The sequence below is a fragment of the Strigops habroptila genome, chromosome 1 (genome assembly GCF_004027225.2).
Source record: "Strigops habroptila isolate Jane chromosome 1, bStrHab1.2.pri, whole genome shotgun sequence".
Classification (NCBI taxonomy): domain Eukaryota; kingdom Metazoa; phylum Chordata; class Aves; order Psittaciformes; family Psittacidae; genus Strigops; species Strigops habroptila.
In genome coordinates, this window is record NC_044277.2 from 144,394,335 (window position 1) to 144,410,138 (window position 15,804).

Below are 15,804 nucleotides of genomic sequence, written 5' to 3' on the forward strand. Positions count from 1 at the left end.
CTGCGCTCCGATTGGCGGCGGCTTGCTCACGTGACTCGGTAACCAGGGGCAACCGCCGTTGCGCCCCGAAGGCTCGCGCCGGACCCGCCCCCTGTTGCGTGTGTGGTCCCGCAGCGCCCTGTCAGACAGTGGCCCCAAACTGACACCCACCATAACATAACCCTGACTGTATAACCCATAACCCAAGCCATAACCCTGACTGTATAACCCATAACCCAAGCCATAACCCTGACTGTATAACCCATAACTCAAGCCATAACCCTGACTTTAACCCATAACCCCAACCTCTAACCCCTAATCGCAATGGCTTAAACCCAAATGCTAACACTAAACCTAATCCCCTAACACTTACCCTAGCTCCTAATTGTAACCCTTACCCTAATGGCTTAAACCCAAATCCTCACACTAACACTAAATCTAACCCGTTAACCCTTACCTTAACATTAACCCTAACCATGACCCTAACAGCTTAAACCCAAACCTTCACCCTAAACCTAAACCTAACCTTTACCCTAACCCCCTAACATTAACCCTAACCCTAATGGCTTAAACCTAAACCCCATCTAACCCTAACATTAACCCTACCCCTAATCATAACCCTAACATCTTAAACTCAACATAACCCTAACCTTTACCCTACCCCCCCTAAACCCTAACATTAACCCTAACCCCTAAACTTAATCTAACCAACCCTATCCTAGCAGAGGGTTATGAAGAAGAGTGGATGCTAGTTGAGCTGTGACTGAGCTGGGAGGGGAATTTGAGGCTGAACACATGTGTTTTCACATGTTAGGGGTGAAAAGTGTGTTAGCAATAGGTAAAGTATAATCCCCCAAAGCTCCAGCAAACCCAAAAAGACAAGAATCCGCCATTTTCCTTCCTGATGTTGCAACTGCTACTAGGTGTTTGCAGTGATAAACTGGGAAACAGGCACAATATATTCAGTGGTTTCAGTGCCAAACTAGTGAAGTGCCTACTGATCATCTCAAAAGGATTCTTCAGGGCTAAACCCGTGACATTTAATTGTCAATCAGTTCTTTAAAAGGAACAATAAATAAGCAACTCTTACCTCATAGAATTACGCCAGCTTATCTCCTAAAGGCTCTCATCTTCAAGGCATTTCAGCACTAAAACTTCTCTATAGAGAAATACTGTTAAACAGATGTATTTTTAAAGTCGGTAAAAAAAACCCAACAACTTTCCCAACCTTGGTTTGAAATATTTGAACCCCATAACCATTAAAAAAACCCCAAACTGAACAATTAAAAAACCCCGAAACCAAAATCACCAAAGAAAACCAACCAAAACCCCCACCTGTAACAGCCTTATCATTACTCTTACCAAAAGCCAAGCACAGTTGTCTGTGAATGCCCGCTTACGGCCCCGCATCATGGACCTCTTGAGTGCCTTTTAGTGTGTTCTAGGAAAAGCCAAGAGCCATTTAGATTGCACCAGAGGCATCTGACTACATTTCTCCTCAGTGGTCTGAGAATGCCTTTTCATGCACTTCTTGATATGCTGTGCAGATCTTAGCACCTTCCGATGCCTCCTGGTCAGTCCACAGGGCCTTCACATGTCTTTCAATGTACCCAAAGGCCATTGGAGGACTTTGGTGTGCTCCCAGGGTACCTCCGAGTGCTTATACATAAACATAATCCTACCCTGAAGACTAAACCTACACCCAGTGCCTTCTGGTGTTCAGCATGAACTTTCCAAGTGCCTTTTAATGTGTCCCAGCGGTGTTTGTGAACCATCTGAAGTTCAGTGGGTCATCTGATTATCTTTCTGTGTTCCCTCTGTTGATGTGCATCAAACTACAGGGGCTGGTAATGGGCTGCCTTCAGCTTTTGCTGTTTATAAGTTTGTTTTGCTTTGCCTGAGATAGCTATGATAAAAGCACTGGCCTTGAGCCTAGTCGGGTATTAGGGCCCTGCATCCCTGCTATCCCAGTCTGAGCAACAGAGATGTCCACTGTACTATAAAAGAATAGTTTATATATGCCTAAATAAAACCACTCTTTTTAGAGTAGAAGCACCTTCCAATACTAAAAAAAATCCCCAACACTTCAGGTTTTAAACAACATTTAGAAAACTTAACAGTGTCCAAAAAGAGGCAGAATTCTGACAGAAGCAATAAAGTTTCTGTTGAGCACTTAAAGTTATTCAACAAGTTCAAAGGAAGCACACTTAAGGGCTCAATCAGGTCAGAAAAGCAGATTTTATTTTCAACAGCAGCACATACATAGAACATTTTCAAAATATACATATTTGAAAACAAGAGACTGCACTTCATTGACCAACTTGCTGTGGTTTATCAACTGTTACAATCATATTTGCAGCCAGGCAGAGTTACTGTACCACAGCCTTCCTACGAGTTGAATGCTTTTAGGTTTCACTGGTATAACTGTGCAATATACTATAACCCCTAGTAGCTCATGAAAAAAACCCTCACAACTTGCCAATTTGCTATCATTGTCACTGGGAGGCTTCAGCTACTGAAGTATTTTAAACAGGGAAATGTTACTTAAAACAAGTGTGGCAAATAATGAACTTCAGGGAAACACTCTATGCACATAATATACATGTTTGAGTGGTTGTATGTGTTTCTGAATGAAGTTTCCTGAGCCAGGACTAATCCCAACAGAAGCAACATAGCAGCATTTTGGTAAGGGAGGAAGCTAACTTTTCCTAAAGTCTTTCCCTTTTGTTTTGATGCAGAACAAAGATTAAACCAATCAAAAATTGCTTGCATTTCTAGATGTTTAAACATAGCATTGCATTCATTTCTGTTCTTGTGTTTCACGACAGTTTAACAAGCGTCAGAATATGCTACATGTGAATATTCTAACCCAGCCACCGTTTTTAATTCTCTACAGAAATATTTTCTACATAAGTCTATCTTCTTAAAATATAATTTAAATATAACCTTTTAACAGAATAAACAACCAGAACACATCATCAGAAGATTCATCTTGCAGGTAATTTTTAATGCACTAGAAGTCTTAATGAAGCTGCTCCAATTGTGGCAAATATCTTTGTTTTCTCATTTGGGGGGTATTTGAACAAAATGAGCAGACAGGTTAAGAATAAATGGTGATCACTTCACGTCCACTGCCTCGGACCAGGAGAACTCTATCCAGACCTTCTGTCAGAACTTCTAAAAACTCCATGTCTGAAATATCATCAAGTCAAGGAATTTATTCAGAAAAGAAACAAAAAAGCCACTAATGTCTTTAAAAGTCTGATATATAATGCAAAACTCAAGTTCAACAATTTCCTCAAGGAGTTTTCTTGTGTCACCCTTTACTGTCCCATAACATAATCCACCTGCTTGCTCAAGTGGAAGTGAGGCTTAATTAGGCAAAAGTTCTAGTTCTGTCCTAGTCACCTACACAAAAGGTGAAAATAGAGATTTTAAATTAAGTTCAATATTTAGGAATGCTTCACATCAATTCAATCCCCTCCTCCCCAGTCATCAATACTTCTTAAAAGTGTGGAATCAAAAGTTGTTTTCTTAAAGGCAATCTTATTCTCACCATGGTTACTAATGCTTATCCCAACAAGTAGACAATGGCACGGTCACAAAAATCAAATTCCAAATGTCAAGAAATATGGAAGCAATATAGAAGAGGATACAGTTTTCATCCCCTTTTCTGTTTTTGGGAGGTCCAGGCATATTCAGGAGGACTAGCTGAGCATGCTGTGATTTATTAAGCACTACTCCATTGAGCTTCACAGCGGTGTGCATTCTTCTCACATTGGACTGATTCCTAGCATGCAAACAAACATTTTTAAGTATTGCCAGAATATGTATTTGAATTATATGTTATGTATTTGAATTTATAAGTTTCATCTATATGCACATAGAATAAGCTGTTTTCATGGACACTAGTATTCGTACACATTCAAAATAAATTATACAAAATGCAATACCAAGGTTTAAAAGATGGGGTTTTCTTTTCATTTGAAAAGAACATTTAACTCTGAAATTCAAGCAATTCTAAGCAGATTGCCAAAATGCACAAATCTTCCCATTGTCAGCGATCTTTCACAACAATGAAGCAAAATTAAGTCTAGTCTAAACCAGTGAGAATCCAGTTTATTAAATTATATATAAAAAGTAACTGGATTTGTACAAGAAATTCCAAACAAAGGAATTGAAGGAATGCAGTGGAAAGATTACAGTATGTATGTTGTACAATACAAGATTTCCCTCACGCTCCTGTGGAGACATTACCAGATTCCTATAAGCCTGGTAAAGAAAATTCAGAAACAGCATAGAATTTATGAAATTAGTAGTTCTTATGTCTTGACTAACGTAGTAAGCAATGAACTGAATCTGAGCCTCTCCCTTTACACTATCAATATTAACTAATGTGTTGTTTCTTGTGCTCACAAATATAATCACAGATTTGCATACAAGAGGAAGAAACTGCTAGGACTTCAGAGATTTCCTTATTTTAGGATAAACCTTGGATGATTTAGTCACTCTTCAGAACAAAAGAAGAGTTTCCTTGCAGTTCCTGAGAAACTGCTATCTGTGTAAATCTAGCCAAGACTGGAAACGAGTCATATGCTACAGTACAATAAGAATATCCTGACTCTACCTAAGTGGATCCAGAAGATCCACTGCCCAAAAGTAGGTTTTTAGAGGTGTCACTTTAAAGGGAACCTTGGAAACACAGGCTGACAGCACTTCTCAAAAACGGAGATACTGGTATGTTGATATTGACAAATATCACTCTACAATGTGCAATATTTTTGGCACACTAACTAGTGATCTCACAGTTAAAAGCACAACTGCACCCTGCTCAGCTGGGCTCACACACTGTCCTATAGCAGAGAGAACAGGCAGGCTAATAGCAGAAGAACACAAGACCTCTGAAGCACCTGATCAAATCTGGCATCTTTTGAACTTCACTAACAGCAATCAAAAGTATGGCACAAACCCCAGCACTGATTCAGCTCAAGCAAAAACCAGAAACTAATGAGAGCTCTCTTCCCACAAGAAAAACATTTATGAGGCCCAAACTTCAAAAGGAAACGCCCAACTTTGTTCTACAAGAGGTCATTTCAGGAGGCTACACTTAATTCTAGAATCTTCTATCAACATGAGGCTACCCTCAGGTTTTACAGATAAGTGTGCAGCTGAGAACAACAGCCAGATACAGGTTCACTCAAACATAGGGGGCCAAGAAAGGTGGAGAACGATGGGAACAGCTTGTGTTCTACTAAGTCCTGTTTGTTGGGATTTTTTACTACGAAGGGAAAAGCCGTTAACAGGACACTATTAGAACTAGCATGTCTCAGGTTGTATCTTCATCCTTGATTTTGCAGGGGTGACTAGAAAAAGTCAAAAAAGGCACCTGGCCTGAAGTTTGGTGGCCAACAGAGACCAGTCCCACCAATTTCAATTGATTTTTTTTTTCTTCACCACATTTTTCCCCAAGACAATGACATTTCCAAAACAGAGTTTATCAGTTTATCAGTCCATCCTGTCCCAGCGGCCATCTGTTCTAAAAACCAACTGTACCAAAACCATGTATGAACAAAAAAGTACTTGAAGCTCAGTTTTTCAGAAGCAGAACAGCAGCTTGAGAAGACCAAAGAACAAGTATGAAGAGCGAGGCAAGAGTGTATGAAGGAGTGTGTAACTATTAAAGTAGAAACACTGTTAAATTAAAGACAAAATGCAGAGGAAGTATAAGGGGTGTAAATTTGCAATGGAGTGGGCAAGAATTCAGCACTGAAATAAAAGCTCAGATTGAGCCTAAAGTACGACATGAACCAAAGCTGACTAACTTAGTTTATCCTTCAAGTAGTGGTAGAACTGAAATCACGCATGGGACACAAAGTAAGCTCAGTTTTCATGAGAAGCTCAATCTATTAAACAGACAAAATGAAGAGAACACTGGGCTCTGAAAAAAAGCAGAGCAGCCACAAGTCAGTTCCACCCCAGAACATAGGGCTGTAATGTCCCGTTTCTGTACGCTGTCATACCCAGTATTCATCTGAACACAAGTTATTTCTAGACATGCATGGGTTAGTAGAAAGGAGGCAAGAACTGGCATGTGATGAAACGTTAAAGTTCCCTTTGGGAACAAATTCATCCTTATTGTCCCTGTAGTTATTTCACAATGGGAAGCATTTTCCCAGAACAAGAAAACTACCATTTTTAATATAGTTTATTAGAAAACTAATTATTATACTGGTGCAGAGAAGTACTGTCAAGTTTTACATTATTTCACAGAGTAAAATACATGTTCTGTGACTTACCTTGAACAGAAAGTGATAATATTTAGAAGAAAACATGAACAGGTCATATTTTTCAGTGATAAATTCTAAATCACAGTGTATAAAACAAGGTACAAAAGTATACACGTACTGCAAATTATGGTTTAGGAAACACACATACAATGTACAGGACCACAAGAACCAGGGAACACAACCTATGTTGCTTAAGTGAAATGAAATTTAGACTTACAGATTTCCCCATTCTCTACGTGGAAGGGAAGCAAATGCACAGGAAAAAAATATATTTATGGCATCAGGTATATTTCTAATTCAACAGTATTTTGTACAGGCACATCAAGTTTGAACCATAATTTCCACCCCCAACCACATATAGTAATTTTAAAACATCTGAAGTCTGTGTCTTGCACAATTCTAAAGAAATAATAGTAACTATTTCCAAGATATTAACACTTCGACCCACCACCACCCTCCATTTCCCCCAAGAATTCGAGTATAATGCAGCCCAGAACAAAAATAGTGCTTTAGAGCAGAAGGAAGATGGGAAGATGATGTTTGGAATTTGCAGAAGACAAACAGTTTCTAAAGAGCTCGGAGCGAACCCACAAAACAACTTAGGATTTTAAGGTGCTGATTCTAAGTGTATCTTCTAACTCTACTGTGTGCAAAACCTAGAATTAAGAACTGTTTCCTTTAGATATTAAAATTTCCATCGAGATCCACAGTTTTGCTAGTCTAGGCCATGCTTATGACTGCATTCTTCCAGAAGTCAGAGAAAATGCATATGTGTATGCGCTTGAACACAGCATGAAGCAGCAATCAAGCTGATGTCTTTCTGTCACTGGTTTTGTGTCTGCTACATTAGGCTTGACACAGGCAGTAGCTCTTATCTATTAAGTGACTTCTCTTTAAGGAAAAGACATTGAGGAATATTTCAACAGCAAATATAACAAGAGATACATATAAGCACAAGTTTTATCTTGCTTTCATTTACATGATGAGGACTGAACATCTGTTAAACAAAAACCAAAACAACCACCAACCCCAAAAACTCCACCCAAAAACCAAAACATAAGCTAAATGTCTTGAAAAGAGTCTATGCTTCTTTGGCACTCCCTCCATCCCAATACCACACAGTAACTGGGACAGGAAAATGAAATACAGTTTAAAATTATTATCACCATTATCATTATTATTATTACTACTACTACCACTATATTACTACTACTATTACTATTTATTATTAGTAGTAGATAATAATTTATCATTATTATTATCTACTATTTATCTCTCACAGGAAGAGAGAGAACCAAAAGCTATCATTAAGTATTTTAACATATATGCTTTCTGGAACAATCCAGAAGTTGAGTTTACAGCTTGAAGTCTGTCATTTAAGCTTCATTCACTACATTTTTGTGAATGGCTCTTTACAGTCATTGCTGTTCCACCCAATTCCATGCTAGTTTCATAAAGATGGCATTTAAGTGTAGTGCATGGAAAGATCATATTTATACTCAACTTTAAATAAACCAGAATCTCTTAAAAAACCAAAACCCAGAATCACCACCAAAACTCCCACACTCAGTCAAATAGAAAACTCGAGACATCACATGTATACTTACGGTTTCATGTTGAAAATATCTTTAAAGCCAGATGCATTTGAATCTTTGTTTTTATGCTTTTCAGCTACAAATTTCTCTTTAGTCCAGGTCATTTGCACTTTCTCTGGCGCAGCAGCAGCCATGCTTGCTTTGGCTGCTGGAGCCGAGTGCGAGGCAGTGTTTCTGTCATGGATCAGCTGAGCCTGGCCACAAAACAAACCATGACCCCAAGATTCAGCCACAAACAGCATTTGTAGATTACACAGTATTAGCATTCTGAAAAGTAATTTCACAGCAGTGGAATAAGAGGCAATACAGAAAAAAGGCACCTCACTTGTGAACAATGATCAGACTGGTTTGACTTCAGCATGAAATGAAACTGCTGGTAAAAATGTAGTTATTTATTTATAGTTGCAAGATTACATGTGGGCTGGGATGTTATTTTGTAATGAACTAAAGTGAGGCTAATCCAGCCAGAGAGTACTTCATTGACACTGGGGGTTTTGCCATTGAAGCTTGTTCAGTTACACTGTTATTTTCACAGCTACTGTCCTAAATGTTTTCTATTTCACATGCCTTTAGCTGAACTACCAGCACGACCCCAGTAACACAATGTTAGCTGGCTAAATTGCAGGCTAGCTACCTGCCATTAGATTATTTATGCATGCAAGTGCATATTACAGAAAAAAAGCCAATCAGTAACCCTGAAGGGGCCTTCTGAAGAGATAGCCCTTACAACAGCAGAAAATCAAATCACAGCTTTAACAGTATTGTTGTTCCCGCATGCATACACTCTTCTGTGTTCTCTATTTTCCATCCCCCTTACTCCTCTTGAGGAAAGAAGGAAGAAACTTTTTAACACATTATTTACTTACTTACCTTTGTCCATAGGCTTCTTTATTTCCATCAAAAGCAACACAAATACAGTACCTTAGACTCTTAAATAAGTGAATTGGTATAGGGGAGGATTGCTTCGTGTTTTGGGGTGTTCTACTCTGGGGGGTGGTTGTTTTTTGTTTGCTTGGTTTTTTTAAGATCTTTAGCAGTTAGGAAGTCTCTTCAAAGACTTGTTAAATCCTGAGTTGCAGCTGCAATTTCATTCGGGAACCTCAATTACTCACGTTAGTGATGGTCGTGTCCCTTCATCTATGTGATGATTTAGAAGAATCAGTTTCATTCAGGCCACAATCAAAAGCATGAATAAAATCAAAGCAGATGAGAAAACTACCTTCTATCTCTGAACAGTGATGCCTCTACTGGTTCACAAACTCTAATTGCAGCTCTTCTTAAATACCCAAGAGCTTCTGTATTCCTCCTAAATAGTTTCCCCATTCCCTATCCCTAAGGATTTTCAAATTCTAGAGTTAAATTCTGAGGTTTACACATATCTCTTTTTTTTTTTTTGGTGGTCTACATACCTCCCCAGAAGATTAAATGAGTCAAGACTATGAATGAGAAGTTACTGTAAATACAGTTCTATCATCAGAATGAAAAAGCTAACAAATGCATGCAGATATATGATGTGCCATACAGCAGTATCCAATGAGCTAATATGTCAAACTAAAAACTGTAAGATAAGTCCAGTACAACTAGTCTTCAAAGAAAGACAGCTTGCCATTTTTAGAAAGACAGGCCAAGAGAAATTCTGAACCTATAGCACACACTTTTAAAAATGCAAAGACAAAAAAGGCACATTTTTGTTAGTGCTATTTTGATACCAAATTAATTACACAAAATACAACACGCTCTTCTCACACTTCACAAAGAAAGGGAAACAGAAAGGTATACAGCATTTCTACAAACTAGGCTACACATCTTTAGATATGAGCAACACTTCAAGTGCACGCTAAATCCATTGATCACATCAGTCCATTTCCTTTCCAACTCACCATGCAAAGTAGTAATGACATTTGTGGGTTAACAATGGCTTGTCAATAAGGGTGGAAATCTCATTAAAAAGCCCTAGTGTATATATATATATAAGGTCTCAGAGAAGCTTCAGTACTTCAAAACAGGAACTATAAAGGAAGGCAATGCTTTGTGAAAGTATGAAATATACTTACTAGTCAAACAACCACTGTTAAAACTTTTAAGAGATAGAAGGCAGAGAAATATTTTTGCTTCTGGCTCTTAAGAGAAACAGGCACTCTCAGAACTGTTTCTTGTATGGAAAGTAAACGTGAGAAAAAGAGGACATAGTCCATGTCGCAGAAGCATAATCTAGAGAACAATATATAGGGTAAGATAATGAATTTAGAAAAATAATAAAATTTAAATTTATTAAGAACTGCTCCAAAACAATGAACGATCAAGTTATTAATTTGTAGTTCAGTTTGCAATAGTGGCACTTCAAGTGTTGCAATGGGAATATCTATCTAGCCAGTAATATGTCCAGCTACCTCCTCCTCTCGACAATCATTAGTCAGCAGTGCCTCCGCATCTTGCCCAATGGACTGTGGACTGGAGTAGCTTTTTCTTCTGATTGAGCCTCGAGACTCATCAGTGATGCTCTGAATCTGGGACAAAAAGGTTACCAATGACCAAAAAAACCCCCAAAACCCAACCTACAGAAAAGAGCAGATGATGATACTATTCAAAATAAAATCTGTCTTCATTTAAATAGATGACATTTGGTATCGTAGCTTGTTCTAAACTTGGTTTGGTTTCACAAACATGCCATTTGTTTGTGTATGCTATGGGTCACTTTCTGAAATATTTAGCAGATAGTTATGAAGCCTGTTTACAGAGATGTGTGAAAATGGGCAGTGAATTAATCCTATATGGAAACCTCAACTATTCACATGTTTGTGAGGGTCACATCCCTATATATATGTGACGATTCAGATGAATTGACTTTATTCAGTTACAACAAAAGTATGAAAAAACATTTAAGCAGATGAGAAAGCTGCTTTCCAACTCTGAACACTGATTTATTTCCGAAACAGTGATTCACAAGCTATTATTGTGCTCCTCACCTACATGCACCTGCATTTCTGCCAATCTTACCTGGCAGCACCAATCTGCACCACAGCATTTGCACTGCCCGTCCCAACACCAAGTAGTGGTGGTAGGATGACTGCCACCTTCTCACAGTTCCAACAACATCACTGCCTGGCCCAATTAGTCAAGACTAGCCAGAGAAGGAAGCCAACAGCCACCAGGAAGGGCAGTAAGGAAGTGAATGAGGCTCTACGTTTTCTTTCATCTTTGCAGCGTTATTGTCAAAGTCAAAAACAAGTAAATGTTTGGCAGTTGCACCTAAGCCTTCAGGTCTTGCACTTTGCAGGCATGTGTTATACTCACACTTGAATAGAAGCACCTAAACCAAGTTTCTCAAAAAAGGAAACAAAAATCCAATGAGCCCCCATACCCCAGCTCCACAAGAAAGCCCAGGGGCAGGATCAAATAAAGTTCCATTTTAAAAAGTGATGAAAAAGGGGAAAGCAATAAGGGATAAGAGCATACTTATGAGGGAAACAGCAAAAGGACGCTGTACAAAACCAATTTCTCCTCTTTGCAAAGGTTTGAACCTCGTTTGAAGAGGTACAAGCACAAAAGTGAGGTTAAAATACTAATCTTGGTGTTAACAGGAAACAAAACTAGAAGCACCATTCAAAGCTGGAATATCAGGGTAATATTTCACTTCCTGGATACAGATAGTAAAAACAAAAGCAAAGCCAATTTGAACTAGTGAGACTAATGAAAGAAATGTTTTTGAAGTCATCGTAAAGCCAGACGAGATGGCTCGACTCATGTAAAAGATGATCAGATTAAGAAAGGGCCTGGCACACTGAGTGCCTACACTCAACTTGTAGCTCCAGAGGTGAAGGCATAACTAAGCAACATTTTCTGATGAACATACAAAAGAACGAGGCAGATTAGTATATCCAATCAGAAACAACACACGGATAGAGCTTTTATTCTTGGACAAGGCAGGAAGTAAGTACTGGGCATTCTTGGAATTATCAAGGATTTTACTTCAAAATTGAAAGAAATTCGATGGTATTTTGAACATTCATATTTTACCCTGCCTGATATGAAGGAACAAGCTGAAGGTATAATGGTGATGGCTACATTCAGATAAAAGTGAGTAATAAAAAACCAAACAAACCCAAAATGGTAGGGAGAGAAGAAAGAAATTAAAACTTCCAAGCAAACTGCACTCTTCACTACTGCAGATCCCAACAACTCACAGAGCTGAGAAGAAATTCTTCTGTCTCCACTACAATTTATATGCTATAGACTACAGAGCTTTAGGTCCTTGGGCTACTCATAAAACATTCATGAGGAAGTTAAATCCTTTAAAGCCTACCACAGATTGATTAATCACTCAAACTCCACTGGTAAAATACTAGACTTCAATAAAAAAAATGAGGAAAAACCTTAAAAACACTGAGTAAGGAGTATAGGAGACCTTGTGTTTTACTAAAAAGAAGTTAGGCAGGCTGACATCAAGAGAAAACTACCATGACGCAGAAGAGAAGAAAGAGGATTTACAGCAGCACATTGTTGTAGCAATACAATGCATCTTTAGGAACTTTAAGAAAATACAGTGAAAATACAGAGATTAAAAAAACCAAAACCCAAACAAACCTAAAATAAATTACAATTATCAGTAGACAAAAAAAAAAAACCAAAAAAAAAACACCACACAAGAAAAAATTCTAGTTATTTTATGAATCCAGTTAAACACAGGAGAAATCTCTTATTTGGCATGGGAGGGAAATCACTAAGTGATACGAAAGCCAAAGCATTCAATACCTTTTACATCACTAAAAAGTGTTGATGTTGGAATAGTTAACACAATAAATGAGAAGGTAGAAGCACAAGCCAAAAAAAAAAAAAAAAAAAAAAAAAATAAAACCAGAAAGAAAAAAGCTTTAAAAGTTATAAATATTCAAATATTCACAAGTATACAGGTGCATGAAGCTTGTCACTAAAACGTGCAAAATACCACCAGTGACTAGTAACAGCAGTGGAGCAGCAGAAGCAGTTGATTAGAAGCCATGGCCAAGAAATACGACTTTCAGATTTATCACAGAACATCTTGCCAAGCCAAGTCCCTACCTCTCTTTCCCTTTCATTCTTTGATAGCTGCATCTGTTTCAGCATCTGAGATCGCTGTTCCATCATCAGTGTTTTCTCATATGTGAACGCAGAAATATCATTTTCAAACTGCAAGAGAGATTGGCATTAGAAACATCAGGAGAAAAATGCTACTCAAAAGAACAACGTTTACACAATGTACCACGTTCAGTCCTGCATTCATTCAGTCCTGGATGTATTCATAGCATTAGAGTAACCCCAAGCATGCAGTCGATCAATCATTTGTGTCCTCATTCTTAAAACTTCATCTTCAAACAGAGATCTTGTACAATGAACTATACCAATATCAGTATGATTTTCAGCTAAATTTGAGGTACTCAGGGCAGACTTTATACTGTTCTGTTCCAACTAGGTTGCAGAACTGAGATAGGGTTGAAAGTGCTTCTTTACACCGGGTCTGCATTGCTGCCTCCTGAGCATATGTGCACACTTGTTTCCTTACAAACTGTCTAGAGCCCAAGTAACACATCATCCTTTCACCAGTGAGAAACGTGCAAATACAAGCTTTTATGAAGAAACTCTGGCATATATTCTCACATCAGCTCAAAGCTAAAAAACAGTGTAAAAATCTATAGCAGTCATCTGTGCTGTCACTGACTTACAACATGTCTCATCTTTTGGAAGATTCTCAGGGTTAAATGGAAGCCTGATAAGAAAATAATAATTTGTGCTTCCTATACTGTCCTTCTACCTAAAATTCAACCAAGGCTGAGCCTTTTTTAGGGCACTCTGTTCACCATCTTTCACCTGCACACGACACAGCATTTTAGTCTTTTATATTCAGTATTCTAAGCAAAACAAAAAGTAAAATAATTAAAGTATTTATCTTACATCCTTGTTCAAAATCCTAACCAAATTTTTCCCAACTTTTTTTCCGTAAGTAATTTTAACTATTCTTAAAATTTGCTTTATGGCTGAGCAGCATCATAAATCTTCTTGATTTATGATAGGGTTTTTTTTCCCCAGGAACTAGTGGTAATAGAAGTTTTGAACCAGTCAACCCATCTCCATTCCACATCAGAATGTTTTAAAGGTTTGGTTTTTTTTGTCTTACTTTGGACATTATCACCTTTGAATGCTGGAAATGAAGTTTTTCCTCTGTTGCCAAAAAAAGTGTGTCTAGGCACACTACAGCTTTAGTCCTTTCTCTTTAGCAGTTTACGGCCAGCATTTATAAAGGAAAAAATGTTACAAAATCCATTTTGTCACTATTTGATCTGTGAATCTCTAGCTACATTGTCTTGCTGTTTGGTGTGGGCTGAGGCTGGCAATGCTGAAAACAACAGACATACTCTCATGGGGGCTTCGGGATTCCTTATTCCAGAGGGATATTCATACAGCAGTTGGAAAAAGGGATATGTTCATCCTCTCTCAGGCTGGAAGTCATGGCTTATTACTTGAAGCACATTCAGCCTTCCCTGCTAAAAAGCTGAGCTTTTTTCTTACTGGATGAACTATCTGATAAATAAAACAGGCATTAACACATCAAAATGGCTCAACTCTACTTGACAAAACCATTTAAACTTACTACCACATACACTAGCATTGTGACATGGTAAGGTAATCTTGGCTTTAAAAAACTTATTGTTCTCAGTGAGACTGCAATCTTTCCCTTTTTATATTTGGGCTAACATCTCTTAGTTTCAAAAATGCTAAATCCATTTTCAATGAATCACAGAATTCAAAAGTTTAGTCTCCATTGCACCTAAAGAAAGATAGGCAGTAACATACCATTTCAACAACTTCCACTTCAGCATTCAGTCTAAGATGATACAAGAACATCTGAAGATCCTTCTTCATTTGAATGCTATTATCATCCATTTGAGCGACAGTGAAGATACGCATTTTACATTTTCTCCAAACCTATCAAAAAGATACTTTACGACAATGTGTAACAGTGATTGCTATCACCATACTTAACTATCGAGATGATACCATTCATTGCTGGAAAATGAAATGACGGCTATTTTCTGTCGTACTTGCCTTGTGTTGCCGAAGGAGGAAAGGCAGTAACATCAGCATACCACCATCATGAACAATCCACCACACGTCTATGTTCCCTTCAGTAAAACGTTCTTGATTTGTTGGGAATAAGTCAATGTTTTTAGCCACCAGCAGTGCTTGCTGAGCTGCTGTTGTTTCACGGACAGCATCTGCAAGGGAAAACAAGACATTTGATCAAGAACTTCTGGTTTTCATTCACAGCTCTTGGTTTTGTTTTAAATACAGAAGCTTAAATCCTCCCAGATTCTGCTGGAACAGGAACACCCTGGGTTTAATGACTAACATGCTTAGGAGAACAACAAGAGAAGCCACCGTTGAACAGACTGAGGGCTGAGAAAACCAACACAATATGATATCAGATGTGGGGAAATATTCAATACTGGATGTTGTGCATAACATCTCCACACAGCAAATATATTAGTTACAGTTGTAGTACAAATGCATAAGAGAAAGTCAATAAACACATACCAACGAAATTTTTCCATGAGAAATGATTTTCTGTCTGCTTCCATGACTGTGGCCATGCCATCAGGACAGTGTTGTGCTTCATCCCTCCTAGCCCAGCCGACTGAATCAAATAGGATATTCCATCTCTGTAATTAGGAGACACCACAATCTGGCAAAAGCCTTTAGTCTTTTCTACTCCCATTAAGGCCTTAACGTTCTGCCAAAGGAAGATTACACATGGGGAAATACAGTCACTAACACTCGTAATAAACACCGTAAGGAGTAACAGCACTAAATAAGAACACACCATTAGCTGCAATGTACAACCAACATCAAGAAACTGCTAATTCCAAGAAAGTGAACATGATTCTGTGACAACTAAAACCCAAAACACC

The 15,804-nt window shown here is 38.1% G+C and overlaps 1 protein-coding gene across 4 annotated transcripts in view; it reads right to left on the reverse strand.

The window, feature by feature from the left end:
- Nucleotides 1-2,198: 2,198 nt before the first annotated feature.
- LOC115612993 (solute carrier family 12 member 7-like) overlaps nt 2,199-15,804 on the reverse strand; it is a 56,044-nt gene continuing 42,438 nt past the window's right edge. Inside the window, exons 18-26 of one of the 4 annotated variants that reach the window (XM_030497987.1) lie at nt 15,431-15,626; nt 14,942-15,111; nt 14,690-14,821; nt 12,920-13,027; nt 10,252-10,368; nt 7,874-8,055; nt 6,484-6,498; nt 3,636-3,769; nt 2,199-3,171 (exon numbers count right to left, since the gene is read on the reverse strand). In XM_030497987.1, coding sequence (XP_030353847.1) covers nt 3,080-3,171; nt 3,636-3,769; nt 6,484-6,498; nt 7,874-8,055; nt 10,252-10,368; nt 12,920-13,027; nt 14,690-14,821; nt 14,942-15,111; nt 15,431-15,626 — 1,146 coding nt within the window. In that variant the 3' untranslated portion in view covers nt 2,199-3,079. The remainder of the gene's footprint in view (nt 3,172-3,635; nt 3,770-6,483; nt 6,499-7,873; nt 8,056-10,251; nt 10,369-12,919; nt 13,028-14,689; nt 14,822-14,941; nt 15,112-15,430; nt 15,627-15,804) is intronic. The other 3 variants (XM_030497966.1, XM_030497992.1, XM_030497977.1) reach the window with 3 other exon arrangements.